The sequence below is a fragment of the Anastrepha obliqua genome, chromosome 2 (assembly GCF_027943255.1).
Source record: "Anastrepha obliqua isolate idAnaObli1 chromosome 2, idAnaObli1_1.0, whole genome shotgun sequence".
NCBI classification, from domain to species: Eukaryota; Metazoa; Arthropoda; class Insecta; order Diptera; family Tephritidae; genus Anastrepha; species Anastrepha obliqua.
This window is the reverse complement of record NC_072893.1, coordinates 12269931-12296683: the sequence shown is the minus strand read 5'-3', so window position 1 is coordinate 12296683 and position 26753 is coordinate 12269931. Positions and strand designations below refer to the sequence as shown.

General features: G+C 36.5%; 1 protein-coding gene across 1 annotated transcript; it reads left to right on the top strand.

Annotated features, from left to right (window-relative positions):
• The first annotated feature begins 4898 nt into the window (after nt 1-4898).
• LOC129237088 (uncharacterized) lies at nt 4899-25303 on the top strand. Its single transcript, XM_054871504.1, has 4 exons — nt 4899-4932; nt 13714-14171; nt 19211-19360; nt 24800-25303. Exons 1-4 carry the CDS (start codon nt 4899-4901, stop codon nt 25301-25303), a joined length of 1146 nt encoding a protein of 381 aa, XP_054727479.1.
• Nucleotides 25304-26753: the final 1450 nt, after the last annotated feature.

The window sequence follows — 26753 nt, the reverse complement described above, 5'->3', positions numbered from 1 at the left end:
CCTCTGCTCCGTGCGCGCCTTCTCTAATTATGTACACCAAGCGAGCATAGGGTTTCCTCCACCTGGTCTTTCCACCGGAGCAATGGTCTCGCCCTCGAACACCTTCTTTGTTGGAGCTTCTTCATCCATACGCACGACATGCCCTAGCAGGCGTTGGATGGCGATGCGCTAAACTACGTCAATGTCGGCGTAGAGCTCATACAGCTCGTGGTTCATTCTTGAACGGTAGTCTTCGCCAACGCGCACAGGACCGAAGATCATACGAAGAACTTTTCTCTCAAACACCCCAAGAGCGGCTGCATCACTTTGTGACACTACTCATGCCTCTGCGCCATAAATCAACACGGGTATGATTAGCGTCTTGTAAAGTGTCAGTTTGGTTATGCGAAAGAGGGCTCGCGAATTCAGGCACAACTTCGAAAGTATAGTTGTCGGCAATGACGTGCGTTCCTACACGCCGTGTGTTCCGCGTTGTAGACAGCATATACTTCGTTTTACCCTCGTTCACCGCCAGACCCACTCGTGATGATTCCTTTTCGATAGCAGAAAACGCAGCGGTGACATCTCACTTACAGCGGCCGTTAATGTCAATGTCATCGGCGTACGCAAGGAGCTGGACACATTTGTAGAAAATAGTGGCATTACGATGAACACCTGCTTTTCGCAGCACCCCTTCCATCACGAAGTTGAAGAGGTTGCATGACAGTGGATCGCCTTGTCTGAAACCTCGAACGGTACTTAATGGCTGGGATAGGTTTTTTTCTACCTTGACGGAGCTGGTTGTGTTGCTCAACGTCATTCTGCAAAGCCGTATGAGCTTCGCTGGTATACCGAACTCAGACATGGTGGTGTACAGGCAAATCAATATAGTTTTCTTTTTTTGTGCTTTGCAAAAAAAAACGTTCGAATTTTTTTTTATACAAAAACACTGTGAAATGGCTGCGAAGAAATTTTCGTAATTGTGAATTTCAAAATTACAAATCAGTCAATCAAAAATTTTGTCGAAATATAATCCCGCCTAATTTCAAAAATAAAGTTTCGAGCTCCACCCATTTAAGGCCCTCCGCACGGTATGCATGGAAGTAATTTAGACATTTTTCCCACTTTAGTTCATTAAATTAAAAATTTTTCCGACCTTAAAGCATATTTTGAGCCAAAACAAACCGAGGGATGGGCCCCGTTGTGTTTCGATTTGAATAAATCTCAAAACAGTTGTTCATTAACTATGGGTCCGTTAGCTTTCCGCATTTGATAGCCTGAGTTCAGAAATATTGGCTATAGAGTTGCCACCTTTGTTAAGTATAGAGTTGCTATGGCGGCCGCCGTAGCCGAGTGGCCATTCCATTCGGAATTTAGAGGGAACATAGGTTCGAATCTCGATGAAGCAACAAAATTAAGAAAAACATTTTTCTAATAGCGGTCGCCCCTCGGCGGGCAGTGACAAACCTCCGATTGTATTTCTGCCATGAAAAAAGCTCCTCATAAACAATAGCTGTCGTTCGGAGCCGGCTTGAAACTGTAGGTCCCTCCATTTGAGGAACAACATCAAAACGCACGCCTCCAAAAAGAGGAAGAGCTCGGCCAAACACCCAAAAAGGGTATACGCGCCAAATATATATATATATATATATATATATATATATATGTATATATATATATATATATATATATATATATATAGTTGCCACCTAATTTTCAGTACTAAATTTTTATTTAATTAATGCATTCAGTTTTAAAGTGGACTAAACTCTGTAATCTCTCAGAATAATACAAATATATTATATATATAATAGAAAAATAGAAATGAAAAAATATTGCCTTCTGTTCAAAGGTACTCTCACTTAGCCTCTGTCTACATTCTCTTGGACGTTTCCCCTATTTTCAGACGTGGACTAATAAAATTTATTTAAATACAAATTTAGATCACTGGACGCTGCTTTCTTCGACAGCCTGGGGTAGTGCGCCAACCTAAATCCCATCACCTTTCTCGATTCCCATACACCAACAGCTCTGACTGGCTGTAGATATCTGCCCGTTGGAGATCTTTTAAGGGTATCAAAACCTCGCTTTAGTGCTACTTGGGGAGGGCCAGAATGGTACTTCAATTATTTCCTCTATCTACTTATAAATTAATGAAAGGAATTCAATTTTTATTGAAATGAACTCCCATTGAAACTCAGCCCGCGGCTCCCTACCCATTTTAGCTTCCTTCAGGGCGAGTTGACATTAAAAAGAGAGACAGTTCTTTGGCTTATTATTACTCTCTTCGCATCAGTATAATATCAAACATAGGTATGAATTGCAATGGCAGCACCTCTTCGTAGGAGCTTCCTATACGAGCTATCTAGTAAGTATCCCACGAAAGTAGTGTGCATGTCGCAAATACAGGCATATTCTTGAGAACAGTGCCGCAGACAAGCCGGAACCAACTTAAAGTCAATAAACTTTGCCCTTAACTTGGATGTCTTCTTACTTTCATGTAAATGCCGGTTTATGTCAGCTTTTGTTGAAGGGGCGAAGATCAGCTGGGCTTGAGAAACCTCATATTCGGTGACCAAGAAAAAGTAGCCAAGATACATTAAAAGAAGATCTAAATCTCACACCTCCCTTGACCGTTCCTCCATTCATGCGGTGATAGGTAACGTTGCTGAACACTGCCTTGGAGAGAAGCAGCTGCAGGGTGGGAGAGCTGATAGAAAGTGTTGAATAGAGGTACCTGTGCTTCTGATAATTCGTAATTATTGTATGACTAAGAGTAAAATGAGTATATGTGGCTTGGTAGTAACTTTATTTGCCTTCTTTGTTTTATAAACCTGTAGAGAAGAATGGAGACATATTGTAGAGAAGGCAAAAGTCCACCCCGAACGTTAAAGCCAATATGTTGATGATATGCCGTTCTTAGGTGGAAATGATGGTAGGAGATCATATTATTAGCAGTTTTGGTGGTTCAAGTAACATTGCCGAACGATATACCGGAATATGGCACGACAGACATATGAAGTTTCCGATTCCTCAATTTATGGCGGACAATGACAAATTGATACTTGGTTTCTCTGCTGGAAAAAAGTATGTTGAGAACAATGGAGATATTCATACACTCTCTTGAGGGGCTGGATAGAAATTTTCTACACCGATGACTTCAAATACTGAAAGTGGTGAGACTAAGTGCAGTGACAAGCGTCTTCCAACCAAAAAATCTTTGCATGACTTGTCGTAGCAGGTTTGATAATTCGTGAAAAGTGACGAAAACATAAGATCCGGGTTTACATTGACAGTCAGCGGGCTCTTAAGGTCTTAAAACAACTCGCACTTTTTTACAAATAGCCCAAAAATCCAAGTTGTAACAGTCTTCCGTTGCAAGATAGAAGAGGGTGGCACTGTAGTGTTCAAGACAATGAACGGGCTGAATAATTGGCGAACTGTGGTTCTTTAGAGCGTCGAATTAAGTTAACTTAGGTTGCCAGGTTGCTCGTCTATGTCAAGACACTCGGTGGCTCCAAGGCCTATTGTGATACCTACATGTGATTTGCTTCGCCTAACTAAGTTGCTGAAACCACTTAGATCTTTTCAAGAAGGTAACAAGTCCCTTCAGTGAGACGTTTTCGAAGGTCTTCAAAGTAATAATCGCCAAGATATTTGGCACGGCTTCTTTGAAGTACAGGACATTCAACGAGGAGGTGTTGTACCGACTCAATTTCCTCTTCATATCCACAGCTCCTGCAGCAGTCATTGTGAAGTATACCTGTTCTACTGACTAGGGTTTCAAAAGTGCAGTGACATCTTATAACACTTCCGAGAAAGCTGTTAGTAGATCTGTTGGATCCAAGCAGACATTTTGTGCTTTTAAGATTCAGTTTTGGCCAGAGCGCTTTGGAGACGCTGCAGTTAGTGGTCAGCGACCACGATTACGCTCGAGTCAATCGCAGCGTATAATTCGTTACGAGAAAGCTTATGTCCTCTACCACTCGCTGAAGGTCAAGCTCAGAGCCTTTCTTTGCACGTACAGTTAGGCAATTCTAAGACCAATCATAGCGCGAACAGCAAGGTTTTTATTAATAAAACTCATGAGAGTTTTCAGTGTAGTACAATGTAGTACAACCCACTGTTTCCTTAAAAGGCCAGACAAGGTGGTAGAAAAATTCCTTCTCAGATAGAAAGCGCGTGGGCTCTGAGAGTATTCATTATGCGACACAATCCATGGGAACGATTTATGGTCCCCTTACGCATCATCGACGATCTGCTTTATGTCTTTTGTTTGGAGGATAATTTTTTTGCCGCTATCCGGCTTTCGCTATACTTAGAAGATAAATTTTTGAACCAGATCTACTTGTATTGAGAATAGACGAACTACATATTCTTTCATTCGACAAACTACATATTAAAATTCATAAAAAGAAAATATCAGAAAATTAGTTAGGAGCAATGAATTCACACCCCCATTTCTATGCTACTGTCCGACTCTCTCAAAAACTGGACTTCGCTACCTGGGAGCTGTCAGCTTTGAAAGACTAGAATTTATACCTGAACTGGAGCTTGAGCGACTCCTAAAATTCGTGAACAGTAGGTGCATCTTGAGTGATGAGTATTTTGGCTAAAAAAAGAGGGCTATGATCTGGTGTATATCTATGGCCCAAAATGTTCTTTTCATGGCTTCGGACCAGCCAGTACAACTTCACTTCAAACCGCACTTGTTTTTCCATATCATTTTTCCTCTCTCTATAGGCTTTAGTTTTAATGCACAATTTTCCCCGAGTGTTGGAAAGATTCCGGCCCATCAAGCGTGTTACCATTTCCATCTGTTTGAGTCATCAAGATCCGACATTATTTCACTTTCATTTCTTACATTTCTTTATGCTGTCAGTGACATAATTGATTTGATAGTAGCCCTTTATCGCACAATGTCGTCGCAATACATAAATGATATCGCCAAAAGTAAGTAGATTAAAACGTCTAACCCTTTTCTAATTGCGAAATCAATGATTTGACTAATAAACTTTAAATTAATAGCATTTTGCCGTAAAACAGCAAAATTTTTGATAAAACAAAGGTAATAAAAAACCTGCTCTCGTCAATACAATAATTATCAGCTAAAAGCTGTCAGCACCGTTAGAGCTGTTTCTCTTTACCTCACTACCCAAATAAGGCAAGGCCAGTCACGACCTACGACAACATAAAACTCACTCGTGCTCGTATTTGCTTATATTTAGCGTTGTCATAATTTTTTTAACATAAGTAGCCTCAGCTGCCGTTCTCTGTTCTCCGTTCTCCGTCGTCGTCGTTGTCGTCGTCGTCGTCGTTGCTACCGCACAACTTAATTGGCATGCGCTACACACAAATTTTAAACAGTTTTTTTCACGCTTTACGAATTGGGTATGCAAATTTCGGTATACGCGCCCACAACGGATTGAAATACAAGTAGCAAACGGATGAACAGCGGTTGAATATGAAGCAAAGCGGGCGACGGGGATCGGTGGGGAACTGAGCTGAACTGTGTTGAACGGATTGTTTGTTTTGCCTTTTTATTGCTTACATACATGCATATGTACATACATGCATACATACTTATATACATACGAGTACATATATTGGAACGATAGTTTGACACATCATTAACTTGACTGTTGGGCGACAGCTGAGAAATTGAATTAATTTGTATAGTTTTTTTACTTGAGTAAATTTTGTGGAGGAGGAAACCTACGCTAAGTATTATCCGAAATTGAGACAATAAAAATTTTGAATGGCAATTGAGGCTAATTTTAGACTGGCATCTATTTTTAGCGCAAGCGGGGACTTCCAAGCGGAGTATGTATGTGTGGGTGTGTGTTATAATAAGGTATATTCGTGCTAGGCCGGCTTCCTGTGATATTCTACTCATATTATATATTATATGAGAAAGTTTGTGTATTTGGGGGTTTGCGCATTTGAGTGTTTGTGAGTTTTGATTTTTGTGACTCAATTACGCAAAAATGGCTAAACAGATTTGGATGAAATTTTGCATACAGATAGTTTAGACTACTTTTTAAGAGAGTTGCGACCTGTTGAAAAAAGTTAAATAAAATTGATAAGGTCAATCGCATATTCCAATGCAGCATTGCCACCTGTTAAGGTATTAAACTTAGTAAATTAAAAAAATATAAAGTTAGATAAACTAAAATGAGACTTGAAGAAAGTTTAAGAGACCTTAATTTCGAAATTATTTTTGAATAGGGTTGCCACCTGTTTTAAAAAATAATTACATAACAATATGAGTACCAAAGAAAAGAGGTTTAAAAAAATAGTATTTCGAACACATTGTTCGCATAGCGTTGCCACCTGTTAAAGCATTAAATTCAATAAACTAAAAAACATAAAAAGTTAAATAAAATAAAATTCCACTTGAAGAAGGTTTAAGAGACCTTTATTTTGGAACTATTTTTGAAACGGGTTGCCACATTTTTTTTAAATTAAGCGTAAATAAACATAATAAAAAAGTTATATTTAACAAAATGGGTGTCAAAAGCAAGAGATTTAAAACACCTTAATTTCGAAAATATGTTTAAAGAGCTTTGCCACCTGTGTAGGCATTAATTTTAGTACATTAAAAAATATAAAGAGTTAACTAAAACATGAAAAACGGCTTGAAAGACCGTAATTTCGAAACTATTTTTTAATAGAGTTGCCACCTGTTTTAAAAATTAAGCTGAAATAAACATACTAAAATAAGTGATATATAATAATATGGGTGCGAAAGAAAGAGGATTTAAAATACTCTTAATTTCGAAAATATTTTTAAAAAGCATTACCACCTGTTTCAGTATTAAATTCAACAAGTTTAAAAATGAAAACAGTTAGATAAACTAAAATTAACAAATTCATTTAAATATTACAATACAGGTGGCAAAGAAGAAAAACATGCTTAAAATACCTTAATTTCGAACCTATTTCTGAATAGGGTTACCACATATTTTAAAAATTTAGCTCAAGTAAACGTACAAAAATAAGTGATATATAATAGTATTGGTATCAAAAAACGAGATTTAAGCAATCTTAATTTCTAAAATGTTTTTCGAACCGTGTTGCCAACTTTTTAAGCATTAAATTCAATATACTGAGTTATAAGAGGTAATTTAAATAACTCAGCATGTGTCAACTACAATAAATTTGAGAGAGCTTATTTCGAAAATACTTTTTAAGAGCGTTGCCACCTTTTTAAGTATCAAATTTAAAAAAATTGAGAAATAAATTAAAAAAATAAGAAGTTAAATAAAATAAAATTAATAGGTTGAATTAAATATTTCAATACAAGTGTCACAGGAAAAAAGTTTAAAAGACCTTAATTTCGAAACTACTTTTGAATAGAGTTGCCACCTGTTTTAAAAATTAAGCTTAAGTAAACATACTAAAATAAGCAGTATATAATAATATGAGTTTCAATGAAAAAATATTTATAAAATCTTAATTTAGTAAATATTTTTCGAGCAGCGCTGCCACCTGTTTAAGTATTAAATTCAATCTATTTAAGAAAAATAAAAAGTTATCTAAAATAAAATGCCGAATGAAAAAAGGTTTAAGTGTTAATTTCTAAAATGTTTTTAAATAGCATTGCCACCTGTTTAAGCGTTAAATTAAATTTTAATACTAAAAAAATTTAAGTAACTCAGCATATATCAAATGCAATACATTTAAGAAAGCAAATTTTTTAATTGTCTTTGGATGGTTGCCACCTGTTCGAAATGATAGTTAATTGAATTTAATAAATAATAATAAAATAAGGCTATATAGGTGACATACAAAAAGATATATCAAACATGTTTATTTTAAACATATTTTAGAATAGGGTTGCCAGCTATTAAAAATCAAAATTCAGTAAAATGAAGGCGTGGATTCCTATTATTAATCAAAGTATTTCGTGTGTTATGAGAAGCTTTTTCATAGCAGAAATTCCTAGTCTATTCCGAGTCTATTTCTGCTATGAAAAAGCTTCTCAAAACCGTTTGTTTGCCACTGCCTGCCGTTAAACTGTTATTTACATCAAAATTCAGTGGGCCACATAACGGGATACACGCATTTTTTCTGAAAATTCTGATTAAACGCTCTGAAATTTTTATGAAAATTTGCTGATTTTTTTTAGTTTTTTTTATAGTCTTACTCTTTAAATTACAAAAATTTACAAAAAACAATAAATAAAGAATGCATAAATAGCCAAAATTTTGCAGTATGTTGCGCTGCTATTATTATAAACACAAGTTTATGTACGTTGCGCTCCAACAGTTCAACAACTTCAGATTTCAAATCTGAGCAACGAAGATTTTATGCTATTACACTTGACAATTCTTCACCCACTTACATACATACATACATACGCGTACACACACATGAACAATTAATATTTATACTCAATTTCAATAACCTCTATTTTTTGCGCCCAATTTGTTGCCATCCGTGCCCTACGGCAATACGCGCGGTCAAGTTGCGCTCAGCGAAGCGACGAGTCATCAAAAACCTTTCAAAGCATACGAACTGACGAAGCCGAAAAGAGTAACAAAAACTAACAAAAAAATGAAAATAAAATCAATTATTCCACCTCTTCCCCCAGCTGGCGCGCTCTCTCTCTCTCAAACAGGTCGAAACACACAACCGCTAGTTGTCAGCTGTTCGTAAGGCCATAAACACTGCACCGTTTGCTTGGCTAGCGGCTGGCTGGTTAGCTGGTTGGCTGGTTGGTTGATTGCCTCTCCACGCCGACTTGCCGCTATACATACATACATATGCTAGCAAATGCCAATGAGTGACTAATCTAAAATTCTGGTGAAATTCATAGGAAATTGCTGTTTGCCGCTCAACCATAAACTTTATTCAGCACCCAATCAATGTGACGCTATGCGCTGCGTCGTGTTAGTCAACGCCAGTGCAAAAAGTGGGCGGTAGACTGGCTATAAAAGCCACGCACTCGTAGACGACGCTGTGTGTTTGAAACAAGCGTGCGTGTGTGCGTGTGTGTATGTTTCTCTTATCAAACTGATAGCACAACCAATTACTCGTGATCGACAAGTATACAAGTTTAAGGCGGAATTGCACTCTAAATGCCCGCGAAAACGCTGCCAGTAGTGCGTTGGTCATGTCGTGTGCCAATTAACTTCGTTATCAAGTAAATACAAGGCGGAGAGTTGTCAAGCTTCAAGACACCTAAGCACATACATACACACATACATATATATGATATAAATAGTCACTTATGCACTTTTTGCTGTTGAATAAAATTTTAAAAACTATTAATATAATAAATCAATGAACGACCTCACCACATCGTGTGAAAGTGTGACAATTACATACTGACATACATATGCACGCACACACATACATATTCCCGCATACGCTATCTGTTTCTCTATTCATTAATAAGCATTTTGTTTATAAATATTGACCAACAGGTGTGAGAAGTTTTCTAAGCTAGGTAATGAGCTTTTACGAGAATATGATCAAATCTTTATTTAAGTTCGCGCAGTATTGTGAATTAGTGAGGGCAATTTAACGGAACTTAGTTACATAGCGCATTTCACACCTCGATAGCCGAGGCCTGTTCCAAAGAGAATAAAACTAGGCGTACAGGCCTTAGACGGAAGTTGCTGGAAAGTATTTCGCAATTTCAGATTTTTTTAGGCGAATAAAAACTTCCCCTAAAATGCTGTTAAACCCTTCAACAAACTGTAAATTCAATTAGCGTGTGAAGGCAGCAGACGCAAATTTCTATGCCAAATAGCAAAATGAAGTGTAACGAGTATAGAAATGCGCTAAGCTAAAATAAGATTTAAGAATGCTTGAAGAGCTTTGTATATAGCAAATACTTAAGGCATGAAGAATGATTCAAGAATTTCGTAAAACTTACGAAGTATTAACAAACATTTTTTTTGGTTTTTAAACCTTTATTATTTTTTTCTATTTAAACTTAAAATATTTAAAATTGTTCTTTCTTAACAAAATTTTAATTTTTTATTTTTAAAATAAGAAAATGTTTACAGAAATGCAATAAGCTTCGGAAAGTTTACCTTGCTCGAAGCTTTCCACTGAAAATTAAAGTTGCTTTAGCTTGCACACACAAGTGAAAGCTTTTTCAACATATGTCATTGGTGTGAAAGCTTCAAGCTTTAATAAAAATATTAAAAATCAAAGTTTTTGAAAGTTACAATGAAATAATTTCTAGCATCTGCTATAAAACCCCAGATGTAGTATTATGATAAGTCAAGGAAAGCTTTATAAATTAAGTGAAAGCTGTCAAGCTAGTAAAGAAAACTTTTTAGATGCAACGCAAACAACGCTCAGTCGAAAGCAAAGCCTGCTAAAATTATGCGAAAGCTCTCAACCTAGTAACGAAAGCTTTTTAGATGAAACGGAAACATCGCTTAGTCTAAAGCAAAGCTTACAAAATTATGTTTAAGGTTTGAAACTAGTAAGGAAAATATTTTGCTTGCTAAAAAACAAGCTTGCTTAAATTATATGAAAGCTTTCAAGCTTGTAAAGAGAGTTTTTTACATGCAACGCAAACATCGCTTAGTCGAAAGCTAAGCCTGCTAAAATGATGTCAAAGCTTTTTAAACTCGTAAAGAAAGCTTTCTCGATGAAACAAAAACATCGCTTAGTCGAAAGCAAAGCCCTGTGTGAAAACTATCTAGGTAGTAAGAAACGAAAACATCGCTTAGTTTAACGCAAAGCTTGCTAGAATTATGTTAAAGCTTTCAAACTAGTAAAGAAAACATTATACTTGCGAGAAATGGGTTGCTAAAAGTATAAAAAAGCCTTGAAGCTTGTAAAGAAAGTTTTTTTGAGCCAAAGCTGGCTGAAATTATGTGAAAGCTTTCAAGCCTGGAAATAATGATTTAACTTTTTGAAAGCTTCCAAGTCAGTAAATGAAGCTTTTTAGCTGAAACGAAGACATCGCTTTATGCAAAGCGAAATTGGTTCGATGAAACGAAACCAACGCTTGGTCTAAGCCAAACCTTAGCCTAAAATTATGTGAATGCTTTCATGCCTGCAAAGAAAGCTTTTTCGATGAAGCGAAAATATCGCTTGGTCAAAGCAAATTTTGATATTGATGCGATTTGATTTGACTATTTCAAAGCTTCCAAGCCAGTAAATGAAGCTTTTTAGCTGATACAAAAACATAGCTTTGTGCAAAGCAAAGCTTGCAAAAGTTATTTGAAAGCTTTTTAGATGAAACGTAAAAATATAATAATAACCTTTGTAAAAAGCACTTTAAATGGATTGACGAACGATTTTCAGTCATCATGAAAGTCTTCGAAAACTGAATAAAAGCTTTTGCGTTAATAATTGAAATTTAATCTATGCACAGAAGTAGTTTACGCCTATAAAAACTAAGTAAATACTTATAAGCTAATCAAGGAAATGCAATACATGCGCAAAAGCTCTTTGGGCGGCATGATTGCAAGCTTCGAATATTGAACTTTTGAAAAGCTCTTTGTTGATAGTTTTACTAGGAAAACTTTAAAGCACAGAAAAGCAGGATTAGCGACTTTAAAGCTTGGACTAATGAAGTCTACGATAAATTGGATCATAGTTCAACTAAAGGAGTGGCATGACTTTAATAAAAATATAAAAATATAAATATTCAAAAAATTAAGTTCATGAATTTTAAGTTCGTAAGTTCAGCATCAAACCTCACGAAGACTATTTAAAAGCTTTTCAGCTTTTTTTTTTTCTCGGGACAACTAGCAATAGCTAGCAAGCTTTCGAGCTAGTAAACTAAATTCAATTTATATATTTTATAAAAACACTCTAACAAGATAGCCTGGACGCAAGCTCTCAATTAACAAACTCATGCCGAGAAAGCTTATGAAAATAAAGTAAACTTTATTATATCTAAAAGCCCTTATTTAATATGACGGAAGCTTCGATTAATTAACTTCCGAAAAACTTATTTGTTTTTTGCCTTACTAAGAAAATTTTAAAGCTCACCAAACCTGGCTGCCAGACTTCAAGGCTTTGTCTGATTAACTCCAATTGCAATCGAGTTATAGTTCAAGCACAGGAGTACCGTAATTTCTTTAGAAATATTCAAAAATAGCAGACGCTCTCAATTTAAGCAACAGATATTTTCCTGGAATACTGCGTGGAAGTGAAGCTAGCGATATATTTTCACTTACGCTTCTACTTTTCAATTGCAGCCAAATCTACAATCAAATCTGCAGACAAAAAAAAAATTGTAGGAAAAAAATCATCAAACAGATGAGCCAATTATCGAAATTTATTGATGATTCAACAAGCAGAAAACGCAGAAGGCCATAAAGATGGGCTCATGTGTGGCAGCGGTTGGTTGCTTAGTTGTTACCTTCTCATCTGACATACATACATACATATGTACGTGTATGAGTAATAGATTTAATTTTGGATGTGAAGTGGCGGAGTGATTGAATTGGGCAATGATTTCTACATCATCTTTAATTTGAATGGCATTGCTTGAGTTGGTTATTTGATTGGTTTTTTTTTACTTTTTTTTGGATAAGTAGGCGATTGAGTGAAGCGCTGACTGGAAGGGACTTTATTTGGTTCGAAAAAGTTGAAATGCATTGCAAATATTTTGAGGCAAGCAAAAATTACGCTCCAAAAAATTTATTTTATATATATTTTAAGAAAATATCTTGAAATGTGGGTGGCAAAAAAGTTATTCACCTATAAAACTAAATTCATTTTATAAAATATTTTGTTTTTCCTACCGCAAAATTCTGCCTGTTATAAATACTAGCAACTATTTACTTAAGATTAGGAGGTAATTAAAAATTCAAACACCTCTTTCCGTTTGCTTATTAGCACTCAGAGTCATTATAAATAAATCACCAACAGCAAACAACAGCATTCAAGTGCTCTTGTTATGCAGGGAAAAAACTAGAAGAGATAACAAATAAATTCACGCGCCCACTGCATACCTCCACCTTCTCCACTCTGATTACTTCATTAATATTATCTTCCCCACACATGCACACGCATATATTTATACACCGTTTCTCCAAAGGAAAGAGGTGTGAGCAAATACTCACCAGCAAGTCAGTGATCAGCTGTGCGGCATTCCGGCATTTCATTCATAAAAATTCCAAATCGAGTGTTTGACTAAGAGAGTTGCACTGCGTGCGAGCGGCTGTACGTGTACGTGTATATGGGTGAGTGCGAGGTGTGTGCACTCAGCGACAACAAACAAACTAACCGAACGCTCTTAGGTTCGAACGTTCATGCTGTGTGCCCCCAGCGAGCGCACCCACTTTGCTAGTACCAGCCAGCAGTACTTGAGTGACGCGCTCTGCTGCTCACTGCTGGCTCACCGCTGTGTATAGCTACTCTTTCACTCAAACTTTTGCCCTCCGCCAGCTTGCTGCATAGTAGTCGCCGTTGGTGTGTGGGCTGGTTGGGTGTTTAAGTGTTGCTGCTGCTGCTACTACTGCCTGCTGCTTGGGAATTTTTATGGTGTAATGCAAAGCTAACTGATGCATAATTAATGTCGTGAAAAAGTTGATAGACGAGAGATACTCGTAGAAACACAATTAAAGACGTATTCTAACTAAATAGAGTGGGGGATTTTTCGCATCAATTAGCATTTGGCCTCCTACAAGTGGATAACAAATTTACTACTATTACTGATAATTTCAATTTCACAATATTTTCCCCACAATCGATAAATGTAAAATTTTTCTCACATATTTTAAATAACTTGGAAATACTTACTTACAGACTACTGTTATCAAGTGGAATATGTGTGCAGCCCGCATGCAACTTGCCCACCTGCCCGTCAGGCTACTACAAAGAAGCCCAGCTATTCATTGTTTGTCTTCGTCATCGTCACTTTCACGGTTTTCGCACAAATGCCTGAGCGCAGCTCTGCCGCCTCGTTGGCGCACCGAACGCACACTAAATCGGAATCGTTGGAGTCCGTTGAGGATACATTGAATTTGTTGCATGAACTGACACGATTTATGCACGACAAGCACAAAGTTGGCGCGGAGAATGAGACTGGCGATGACCACGGCTACTTAGGGCAAGTGCGACGTCTGTATAAACGGCACAATGGCGTTAACAAAGCACTGACCAGGAGCGATGACGAACCGGAATGGCAAAATGTTTGTGGGATGGACAGCGCCTGGAGTGGAGATGAGATCGCGGAGGACCTTAGTCACGATTACATACAGTTGGTGAGTGAAAAGTGAAAGCAAGTGTGAATGGGTATGCATTCGATATATGCAGAAATAATTGCATTAAAAATTTTGTGCAAAGGATGTAATTAGCAAAGACCAATTTTATTGTTGGAAAAACTAAATTCTAATTCTTATCGAAGAATTTATTTTGTAACAAAGAAAATACCATTTTTACGGCAGAAAATTTAAATAAATTTTCTTTACGATGGAATCTTTTTAGAAAAAACCACTTATAGTGAAGACAGTTTTGATTTGAAACGTTTATCGAAGTGATGAATTTATAATTGATGAATTCAAAACCCAAAAAACTTGGAATAAAATTTTTCTTATCGAAAGAATAAATTTAGAAGAACTCATTACTTCTGCAGAAAAAGATTCAAACGTTCATCGAAAAAAATAAAAAATTATAACAAAATACACCGGAAAGAGTTTCATTAAAAATTTCATCGAAAAGATGATTTTTTTTAGAAAATGCTTTTTTTACTGCAGAAAAAATTTGATTCAAATTTTTATTGAAAAAATTTATGAAAATAAGATATAACATACCATATTTACCGTGGAAAAAGTTCCATAAAAATTTTCATCGAAAGGATGAACTTGTAATAATAGAAAATGCCTCTTTTACTGCGAAGAAAATTGTATCCCATTTTTTATTGAATAGACAAATTTACGAAAGTTCTCTTTTACAGTAGAAATATGTAATTATATGCACTAATATTTTCATCTAAAGGATGAATTAATAAAAGGTAATTTTTGCAGCAGAAAAAAATGCTTAAACATTGATTCAACAAATTAGTTTGTAACAGAAATAAAAAGTTTCATTAAAATTTTCATCGAAAAGATGATTTCATAATAAAAAAATGCTACTTTTACTGCAGAAAAAAATTATTTAAAATTTGCATCGAAAAAATAAATTAAAATAAGGTAGAACATCCCACATTTACCGTGGAAAAAGTTCCATAAAAATTTTCATCGAAAGGATGAAAGATAGCTTTTACTGTAGAAAATTTGCATTACATTTTTTTATCGAAGGGATCTTTATGGAAAAAGATCATATAATAAAAAATTATGCATTATAAAAAAAAAAAAGTGTGTGGTAGTTCACGGAACCCGCACGATTGAAGTGAAACTTCTTTTATCAACAAATCAATAATTTAACTATTATTTCAATATAATGCATGCAGAAGTCATGGAAAGCATGGAATGGAATTTTATTAAACAGAATTATTTATTTATTTTAATATAAAAAGAAATGAATTTATTGTACTCAATTACATTTGGTTCTCGGCATTGTCATTATCATTATTGGATTCGTTTTCCAAAAATGAAACAAGGGCTTTATGGTAACTGAAATACGTAAAAAATGATCTACATTCTAATCTATCAAGGTATCGATGAAATACTGCATCAATGGTAGTTCCGCATCTTGTTGTTGGTACTACAAATTATCACTTGTCGTACAACCGGAGGATCCACTGTCACGGTGTTCAACAGTAGCTCTTAATTTTTTACGCTCCAAATACTCACGTTGCCGTTCAGCACCTGTTTTCGGTTTCCGTTTTTGTTGATTTGATGCCATATTTAACAGAAATCAATCAACAAAACAAAATATGTTTGTAAGATTTGCTCAAAACTACACACACACTCTATGACGCGTCTCGCGTTACTAATATAATATTGTGTTTGGGATAACTGTCAACTGTTTCCACCGAAATGCGTTCGCAAAGTGTATGGTCTTTGGTATGGTAAACAGATTTATGATACATTATTTTGCGGCGACAGCACAGCGCGATAGCCCAGCGGCTAGCAATGTGGGCTTCCGATCCGAAATCCTTGGTTCGAATCACAAGAAAATTTTTTTTTTTTTTTTTTTATGCATTTATTTCATTTTGTTTTATGATATGTTTATGAGCAGATTTTTTTCATGGCAGAAATACACTCGGAGGTTTGCCATTGCCTGCCGAGGGGCGACCGCTATTAGAAAAATGTTTTCATTAATTTTGCTTTCACCGAGATTGAATTCCGAATGGTGATCACGCACCAACCCACTCGGCTACGGCGGCCGTCAATCAAATGTCATATTTACAAATTACATTCGATAAGAATGCAATAATAAACGACCGCATTACATTCACGACGACACGCCACGCCAGTCTTTTAACAGATGGCGCTGGCATAGCGTGAGTTTTACGTAGTTTAGCGTAGTTTTACTCCTCACAGCGTTTCATCCACGCCACGCTTTTAACAGATGGCGCTGGCGTAGCGTCACATATCGATGAAACGCTATGGTTTTACTCCTCACAGCGTTTCATCCTTCGAGACAAAAGAAGTTTCACTTCAAAAATATCATCTTAACTGAAAAAAAGGTTCCGTGAAAATTTTCACCGAAAGGATGAAATTTTAAAAATAGAAAATGCATCTTTTATTGCGGAAAAATTGCATAACATTTTTTATTGAAAGGTAAAATTTAGGAAAGTTCACTTTTACAGCAGAACTAGATGCATTGATATTTTCATCGAAAGGAAGAATTTATAAAAGTTATTTTTTACAGCAGGATAAGATGCTAGATGCTAGCTTACCCAAGAAATTAATTTATAATAGAAAATTTTACTTTCACTGAGAAAGGAGCTTAAGTTCATCGAAAAGATAAATTTATAATGAAAACACCGTTTTTACTGAAAAAAAAATTTACTTCAAATTTTCATACAAGAAATTAATTCTTAATAGAAAAAACCACATTTACTTGTGTAAAAAGCTACATAAATTTTCATCTAAAGGATGAATTTATAATAGAAAATAGCTCTTCTCCAGATAAAGTGGCGTTAATTTTTTTAGCAAAAGGGTGATTAAAAGATCTCTTTCATCGAAAGGAAGAATTTATACGAAAAAAATAGCTTTCTTCTGCAGGAAAAGTTGATTTTACTGCAGAAAAGGATGTATTGGAGTTTTCATCCAACGGATGAATTTGACAAAAAACTACATAAATAAAAATCTCCATGAACTTTCATTAAAAGAATAATATATAATGAAAAATAGCTATTTTTCTGCAGGAAAAGTTGAAATTAAATTTTTCCTCAAAAGGACGAATTCGGACAAAAAATTCCACTACTAAATAATGTTACTTATTTTAAAAGTCTAGCTGTAGTAATTTTCATATATTCATACATTTTATGCTCCTTAAACATTTTTGAATTGAAAATTAATTTTACAACTACAAAAAAACCGTTAAACTAAAATTGTATGTCTATCCCAATAGCAATTTTCCTCCTGAGCTTTAGTAACTAATAAAGATTTGTCAAATGAGCGAATAAAATAACCTTGCAATAGTTTCGAGTCGATGAGAATGATTAAAAATCGATATTACTTCAGAAAAGGATGTATTGAAATTTTCATCGAAAGGACGAATTTGAAAAAAAAATACTTAAATAAAAAAATACATCAGTTTTCATCGAAAGGAAGAGCCCATAATAAAAAATATAAGGACGAATTTGAAAAGTGCCACTTCTAAGTGGCGTTATTTAGTTTAAAATACGAACTGTTATAATATTCATGTATTCATACATATTTTTTATGTTCCTTAAACATAAAAAAAATGAATCTTACATCTACGAAGGAATTGTTAAACTAAAGTTTTATGTCTATACCATTAACAATTTTCTGCTTGTGCTCTAGTAATAAATAAATATTTAAAAATAATTTGCAATAATTTCAAGAATTATTGTATTGTAAATATTCCTAATGTTCATACAAATTTTTTATGATGAATTTTGCTTCGAAAGCTCAGTTAAACTCAAATATGTAAAATGCATAGATAAGTAAGAACTTTCGAGTATCGTAAATATTCATCGCGCATATGAATAAAATAACCAAGCTTACATATAAATATTCTTTATAGAAATTCATAAATTTCATTTTTTTTTGGGTATGCCAAACAAGCAGAAAGTTGCGTTTTTCAAAAAACTTTTTACATTTATTTGAAAAAAACATTTGTGGAATCAATGCTTATAAATATTTATTGAGAAATCATTATTTTCGTCCAATGGATGAATTTTAAATTTTTTCAAAAAATGCAGATATATCCTTATATTTTGTCTAAGCGTTCATATCTGTTAACTTATTTTATGCAGTGTATGATTTTTTCGTTAAATGGACGAATATTTTCGGCAACTTGAGATAATACATAACTCATTATTTTTAAAATTATTAAATTTTTAATTAAATTTTTATTTATTCATTTATTTTTTTTTAAGTTTATTACAAACTTCAAGTAGTGACTAATTATTTCCAGCTATGAAAATAGTGAAAATTTAAGGTGAAAAATTAATAATTACTAATAATAATTATGAATAAATCGAATTTGGCTTAAAATAATTTTTTTTTTTTAAATATAAACATATAAATTTTGGTTTATAGTAAAGGTGGTATTCTCTATTATAAATTCATCCTTTCGGTGAAAATTTTAATGGAACTCTTTCCGCTGCAAAAGTGATATTTTCTACTATATTTTCATTAATTTTTTGAATATAAAGTTGAATCAAATTTTTTCTGCAGTAAATCTAGCATTTTCTATTATAAATTCATCCTTTCGATGAAAATTTTAATGGAACTCTTTCCGCTGTAAAAGTGATATTTTCTACTATATTTTCATAAATTTTTTCAATAAAAAGTTGAATCAAATTTTTTCTGCAGTAAAAGTGGTATTCTCTGTTATAAATTCATCCTTTCGATGAAAATATTAATGTAACTCTTTGCGCTGTAAAAGTGATATTTTCTACTATATTTTCATTAATTTTTTCAATTAAAAGTTGAATCAAATTTTTTCTACAGTAAAAGTGGTATTCTCTGTTATAAATTCATTCTTTCGATGAAAATTTTAATGGAGCTCTTTCCGCTGTAAAAGTGGACTTTTCTGTTATAAATTTTTATCGCCCATGCAAGCTCAAGAAAATTTTATAACTGCGTGTAATCCACTTCATCTTATTCCGCTTGACATCATGGCTTACATATTTTAACAAAATTTTCCTTCCTTCTTACAGTACATGAAAGGTCTACGCATAGCCGTACGTCTGGAGTATAACACCCTGAAGACTAGCGGATTTCACGAGATCGACATAGACGACATGCGAGCCTGGCGTCGCCATGAACGAAAGTACAAATTTTTGCCTACACTGGAACATAATGCAGGGGTAAGTTTAAAGCGATATGAAAATCACGTTTTTATAATAAGAATGAAATCAGGAGTAACCTACAATTCAGAGAAAGCGTAGCAGCCGATATACTTATGCACACACACATACATACATACAAATAATATAATTAAAAAAGTACTCGGCACATATGCGCCGATGACTAATGGCACTCGCCAGACGCATTCATTATGCACACACCAAATGTGGGTTGGGCAGTAATAAAGCAATATGACGATTCGGCATAAAACCAACAACCACCAAGCGCCAAATAACCCCATTCAAAGGAAGTACAAATGCTCGCTTACGCTGTGATACACTTATAAATGCATACGTATGTAGGTATGAATGACAGACTGCACAAGCGGATATTAGTAACTAATAGTTTTATGGAAAACTACGTTTATAAAATTACCAGACACATTGACGCCTGCAATCATCGAATGGCAGACGCAACAACGATTCCTCTAATTATGAGTGTATGCGCCCTATTCTAGACTATAAGACCTGTGGTACCCTGTAGGAAATCGAATTGCTTAGTAGGGGTTAGTAGAGCATTAGCTTCTTAAGGGATGGCACTGGTTATTCCTGCTATTTCTAGGCAATGCTCTCAAATAGCCAAGGTATAACGCAGACATTAGTGGAGTACTCTGCAAAGCTTTGGGGGAGATTTAAATTGGTTCTATTTCAGGCAGTACTTCACAACTTTAATCACAATGGACCGACCTACGAAAGGTCTATGTGTATCGTTGCGACAGCCACCCTATCTACCCACTATTTTAGGCTTGTCAGGAAACCAAAAAAAGTTTATTTAGCTTGCACTGTGGTGCAGATAGCATCGAATAAGCAACTGTTCCACTTTGCAACCATTTTTCACTAGTTTGGCGCGGAATTTTCGTATACGGCAAAAAACTGCTTAATGGGCTGTCCCATTTTTTACTGTAGGGCAGTTGTGGTAAGACTTCTGCAATTATTAATTATTAATTATTAATCGTCTTTATTGTATTTCCCTTCATTGTAATCTTTCACCATTTACGTCACTATCACTCACACAAAATACAACTCATACAATTTTGCACATTTTTTTAGTCACTTACGTGGTTTCATGTGATGCCGCCACCGCGTGTGCCAATCGTGGGGGCTTTTGCGAAAAAACCCAACGCCAAACTGATTATGTGAACAAACACATTACCTTTCTGGAGTGGAGTGTCATCATTTCGTCTGCAGGGGATTTTTACCTGTCTAATAATTTACCCAAGTGCCTGTGGCACGCTCTACTTCTTCCAGATGTTTGTACGAATGCACTCACCTACATTTCTGTGTGTATTCGTAACGCAAATATATGTGGGTGTGTATGTGCCGAAGTTATCAGCGAGTGTGATCGCATATTTGCGCAAATCAATACTTCAGCAGTCGATCAATGCTAATCTATATTTGAATGGCAACTGATAAATTGTGACATGACAAATGTGACAAACGTGGCAGCGAAAAGCGAAAGGTGAAGTAGATAGGCTGCCCCAAAGATAGCCACTTTTATAGGAATTCGCATGACAGTCTATAGTCACCAACGAGTGACTGCTCATAAATGTCCTTAAAAGAGTGTTATTTGTCCAAAGGTGGCCAAGCTCTTCCTCCTATTTGGTCTGGATGTTGTTCCACAAATGGAGGGACCTAGAGTTTCAAGCCGACTCCGAACGGCCGATATCAGGAGCTTTTTCAAGACAGGATTTCACTCGGAGATTTTCCATTGCCTACCGGGAGGCGACCACCAATTTTTTTTTGGAGCTTTACCGAAATTCAAACCTACGTTCTCTCTGAATTCCGAATGGTAGTCACGCACCAACCCATTCGACAACGGCGGCCGTCTGCAAAATTTAGACAAAATTCCACAAATTTGTATCGCAATTCTACGGTTTTTAATTTGAGTTCCTAGAAACACATTTGGTATGTAGTCTTATAGCTTATTGAAAATCCCTAAAGCAAAATCCCGTCGATTTTTTATAATTTTTTTTCCTTACACTTTTCTCCACATAATTCCTTTTCTCCACATAATTCTCCCTATTTTCTTTTATATGGTGAAAAAAGCGCAACACTAGCAGATATATGAAAAAAAGAGACCATTAGGGACACCAAAGATCGTTAATTCCTATTTACATATTTCCTAGATACCTATTTTGGTTTCTCCTAAGGATATTCTCAGCCCCATCTCATATCCCTCAATCTGCCCAATAACCACTTCCAGCGAGGCTATGTCAAAACTGTTCTAGCTTTCGTTCTGGAAGTTGTCCAAAGAAAGAAATCGTCCACAACTCTGAACTAAATCCTTCGAAGTGCGACATGAAATCTTGAAGCAATCTGCTGTCTTGAAAGCAATCTGCTTACCCCACATCTCTTTCGTGCCACGAGGCTCCGAGCCTCGGGTCTAAGTGGTGAATATTACCATTGCTCCTTTAGTATTTATCTATGCTCGCTTACGACTGCCTCAGTAAGTTCTACGTTTTTCGCTCACCGATGTAGCTTCCCTCGTTTGCTTCTCTCTCCCTTCCCTTTCTACTTTCGACCTACTACTAATTTATGGATAACTAATCGCACTGAGATTCTCTACAAATGTCCATATTAGTTTACATACGGAACATAGTTATTCAAGCGCTGGCTCCAACAGTCCAAAATCAGCAAAGCAACCCAGAGAAGCTCGTATGCTTGACCTTAATCTCCCAGGCGCTTTCTTCGTATGCTTCTTCCTTTCCCTAAACACAACTGTGTTCCAAGAACCAGAGCAGATTACTGATGGGCTGTCGAAGAAATTTAGGGATCTTCCACTTTATATTTTTAGTACATTTTGCGCTAGTTGTTACCCACGTAAGGGCTTTGATAGTAGCTTGACATTCTACAAGGAAGTCGAGCTTGAAAGTTACAAATCAAAGTCGACAAAGAAATTTTGCAGTAATCTTGAAGTTTTTAAGCTTTCCTCAGTGAGAACCGCTGGAAGAAGGCAACTTATCCCGTGAGAATGTTCATTTTGGAACCTTCTTCGAAGAAGGAAGTTCGTTAGAACTACATATATCATTTTCCCGACCATTTCTTTCGAGGAAGCAAAAGTTGAAGTAATGACCACAGTCGAGGGCGAGCAGCTGGTATGTTTTTGCAGCCCACGCATCACCCAAGATTGGACACGTGACTACGTTGCTGTAGAGCTCTGTATACGCAATAGCCTATCACCATCATGCAGCTACAACAACAATGGAACGCAGAGCAGGGCCGACGTATACAACCTCACGCGTCCCTCACATCCTCCACGAATAGCGAGAGCGATCCCGAGGAGCTTTAAACTCCTACAGTTCAACTGCAACGAACTCGTGAGCAAGATCGATAAGTTAAACAACATTCCCATGGCAGCCGGTTCTACGTTACCGGAATGGCTCGGAGTTTTTCTCAACCAAGAGCTTTCAACCCAGCTGCATGTCTAGTAGCTTTGGTTCTATTTAAGATGAAGACATAGCCTTTGTGCGTCCTTTGCAGCTTTTTAGAGGTTCTAAACCTTCAGAAATTCTTAAGTGTAGATTATTACAAATTATGACATTTCCGCATCCTCAGGCTCCTGAGGCATCAAGGGAATACGTTAGGCATTATGGCGAATTCGTTAGGCCTATAAGAGCAAAAAGTGTTAAGGTGCAACCGAAAAGAGAGGCTCAGCCGTTTCTGCCACTCCTCCAACTCGCGGAGGGAGTATCTCGATGAGCTTCCTCGCATGAAGGGATCCAAAGTTTTACGCCGGCTCTGAGTGACAGGTTGGTTTTTTATAAAGATCTTTTTGATGGCATTAATACACGAATACAGTTGTTTGCTGAGAGGCAACCACTAGTGAAAACCCATTTTACATTTTTCTGGATTTTTCGTGCCCACAGCGGGCACTAACTACCATCCAGTCACTACTGAATGGTAGTTACGCACCAGCCCATTATACCAAGGCAGCCCCATGACAGTTGATTCCACGTTACCTGGCCAACCAGGATTTATATCCGACCATGGACTTCAACAGCGCTCCCCTAACATTTTGGTGGTATTTGATATTAAAATCCGCAACACCCGCAGGTGTAGCGAAAAAGTGAGAGCCCAGTTGTCTAAACCTTTGCCCGATCAGAGCAGTACAGTTGAAAAGAAGGTGCTGAGGTGGTTCTACCCCGTTCTCCAAACATCTTCTGCTGAAAGGACTTGAAGCGATCCCAAGCCTCGCCACATGCACACCTAACGAACATTGCCCGCTAAGCACACGTACCAATTTCGGGAGCTGCGGATTTGTTGGCCTAAGAAGTTCTCTCGAGCGCCCCCGATCTACCCATGGTCTACTCCTGATGCGAGGCCAATCTTTCCAAGAGTAGACCACAAGTTCTCAAGGAAACCCCAATCCTCTCATTTTGCGATGAGACCGTCTCTAGGGTCCCATGTCTAGCCACTTACGAGCCATTACTCTTATAAAAATATGGTAGGAAGGTGAGCACAAACCTTTTGCTTTCAGAACCAATTAATTCTCTGTGTAGAAAAATTGTCTACCTTACTTTTTTGAAGGAACGGACCGGTGCTGCATCTTCTTGTAGTTATATATTCTTTCTTTCCTGCCAATCGTCAAAAATCGTTTGCTTACACTTCTTGTGCTCACTCCAACAAGTCAATTAAAATCGAAAATGCCGAGCCGCAAAATGGAATACAATCCGGCTTGCAATAGTCAGCTGTTGGCGTGGAATAAAACCACTAAACATGCCACACTACACTTGCAACACAAGCTCCGTGTCCATGGCGAGACACTTGCACTCCCTGGCAATGCCTTTTTTGTGTTGCCCCACAACGTGGCAGGAATGCGGCATGGCAGCTGAAGCGTTAACTTGACAATGACCACCCTCAGGGCTGGACGATTATGCTGACGAGGGCACTTGACTGCGCTCTCATTAGAAGCCAAAAAAGCAGGGCGCAGGCTGTTAGGTGGATGCTGATGCATAGATAAGAAAAGAGGGAAGCCAAAGAATTAAAACAGCGAGAAAGGCATGAAGGCGCAAAGCTGTCGACAGATACTAAGAGGTGCTGGGTACCTTTTTTATCTTAAATTTTTTTTGCATTTTTTTTCAATTTCCACTGTTGCATAAAACCTGTTGCAACAACATTTTACTGCTCCGAGGCACAATGCGTTGATTTGCATAAGTTAAGTCGCGAGACGGTTGCAATGGCAGCGGCAGCGGCAGCGGCTAAACAATAAATCAATCAAATCTAAAGGTTTCAGGCCATAAAGTGCAGGCCTCGCATGCGCATAAGTATTGAAAGGTGCACGGAAATAGTTTTTGTAGATTTTAATACAATATTTATTTTTATGGCATATTTTCCTTAAAATTTCTCTGCACTTCCTATTACTTGCATAAATAACACCCGCTCTTTTTTTGTTGCTTTCAGATTGCACCCGTTTGCTGGCATCAGAGCATGCAAAAGTTCATCGCTTCCTTTGCCTATCTTTACAAAATCCAACAGGAATGGGATCAAAAATACCTACATACACAAAGTGGCATCGCACGTGAGCTGCACGCACTGTTGCAAAGCTCTAAACGCATGCTTTGCGAAATGGAGACGAGCATCAAAGGCAGTTATCCGCGTGACAAGCAACAACTCAACACCATCACACGCGACGAAATGCTGGCCACAATTAATTTTTACACTAAGAATAGCAGCAGCGCTGCTGCGGGACAACGTGGCGTGAATCACACGGATTTACGCTTTGCCAAATTTTTCTATCAAAACTATTTGCTGCGTATTTGGAAGTCCCTGTCGCGACATGCCAACAACATTCAATTGCAATACACCTGCGCTAAAGTTGCTACCCCGTCGTCGATCCTCGATAAGAGTTTGGAGAATGAAGCTTCGATTATGAGTAGTGAGGTGGAGGATGATGCTGAGGAATAGAAGAAAAGAGAATTAAAATTTAGTATTAGCCAAAACAAAGAGCAAACGAAATATTCGCCAAAATCGCTTGAACGGTTAAAGCGCCAGTCAAGCAGAAGAAGAAACGAAATATCCATACTGTGATTTAAATGGTTAAGTTATGTTTAAGTACACAATTACTTGGCGACCGCTGTAGCCGATTGGTTGATGCGTGACAAGCATACGGAAGTGCGTAGGTTCGAATCTCCGTGCATGGAACCGAAAATGATTGAAAAGTTGTTTCTAATAACGGCCGCCCCTCGGCAGGAAATGGCAAACCTCCGATTGTATTTTTGCCATGAAAAGCTCCTCATAAAAAATATTAGCAGTGCGGAGTCGACTTAAACTTGTAAGACCCTCAAATTGTGGAACAACAACAAGACGCACGCCATAAATAGGAGAGGAGCTCAATTACTGATTTGAGAATTTAAGATTAGTGCAAAAATGTATTTTCTTATTTTTATTAGCAATGAAAAGTTGCCTTTGTAAGAGTGTATAAAAAAATTATGAAATAAAAGTACAAAAATTACAAAATATTAAATGCTTATGTACTCTAAGGTAGAACGATTATATATGGATTTTTTAAATTTTTTTGTTCTAACGGCATCGCAATGAAAGCTTTATAACGGGTAGAGAAAAAAGTATAAAAATCGCAAAATATTATGATACCTTCTTAGGATAAAGCTTTGCAAAAATGTATTTTGTTACTTTTTAAATTCATATGCACATAGCAATAGTACATGGGAGTTGTTTGAGTTTGTTAATGGCAAAGCAATGGAAAGTTGCCCTTATAAGAAGATTGAAAAAAGTATAAAATAAAAATATAAAAATCACTAAACATTACTTTCTTGCAAATAACATTTTGAGGTGCCCCTACTAAAGTAAAATAAAATTAATTACATATAATAGAATAATAATTTAAATAAAAAATGCATAAATAAAAACAGACCCAACTTGTCACCCACAATGCAAGCACGAATTCGTATCGGAGCCGAATAACCAGATTCACACCATTCTTTAACCTCTTGCTTTTATTTAGGATCATAGCGATAGACCGAAGTCTTGCCATAAAATCTATTAGGTTTCCATTGTGAACTATAGGATGAGTTCCACCGTCTTCATTGCAGGGACAACCTGCAGTGCGTCTGCATTACTAACTCTAGTGTTTCTTCACTATTGGTTGTCCAATTGCCGTCATCGTTCATGAGGTAACTAGGGTTTCTGGGGCTCTTTGATACAACTTTCCGGAGTCTGCTGGTCTCGGAAACGCTTTTTATCTTTTGATAGAAATCTCTCCAAGACGTTGTTTTTGCTGCCCTTACGGCATACTTAAATCTGCGTTGGTAGTCTTTGTAACCATCCCATGAGTTGGTTCTCCTTGCTTCATTATACATAGCTCTGCATTCCCTTCTTAGGACAGGACGACCATGGA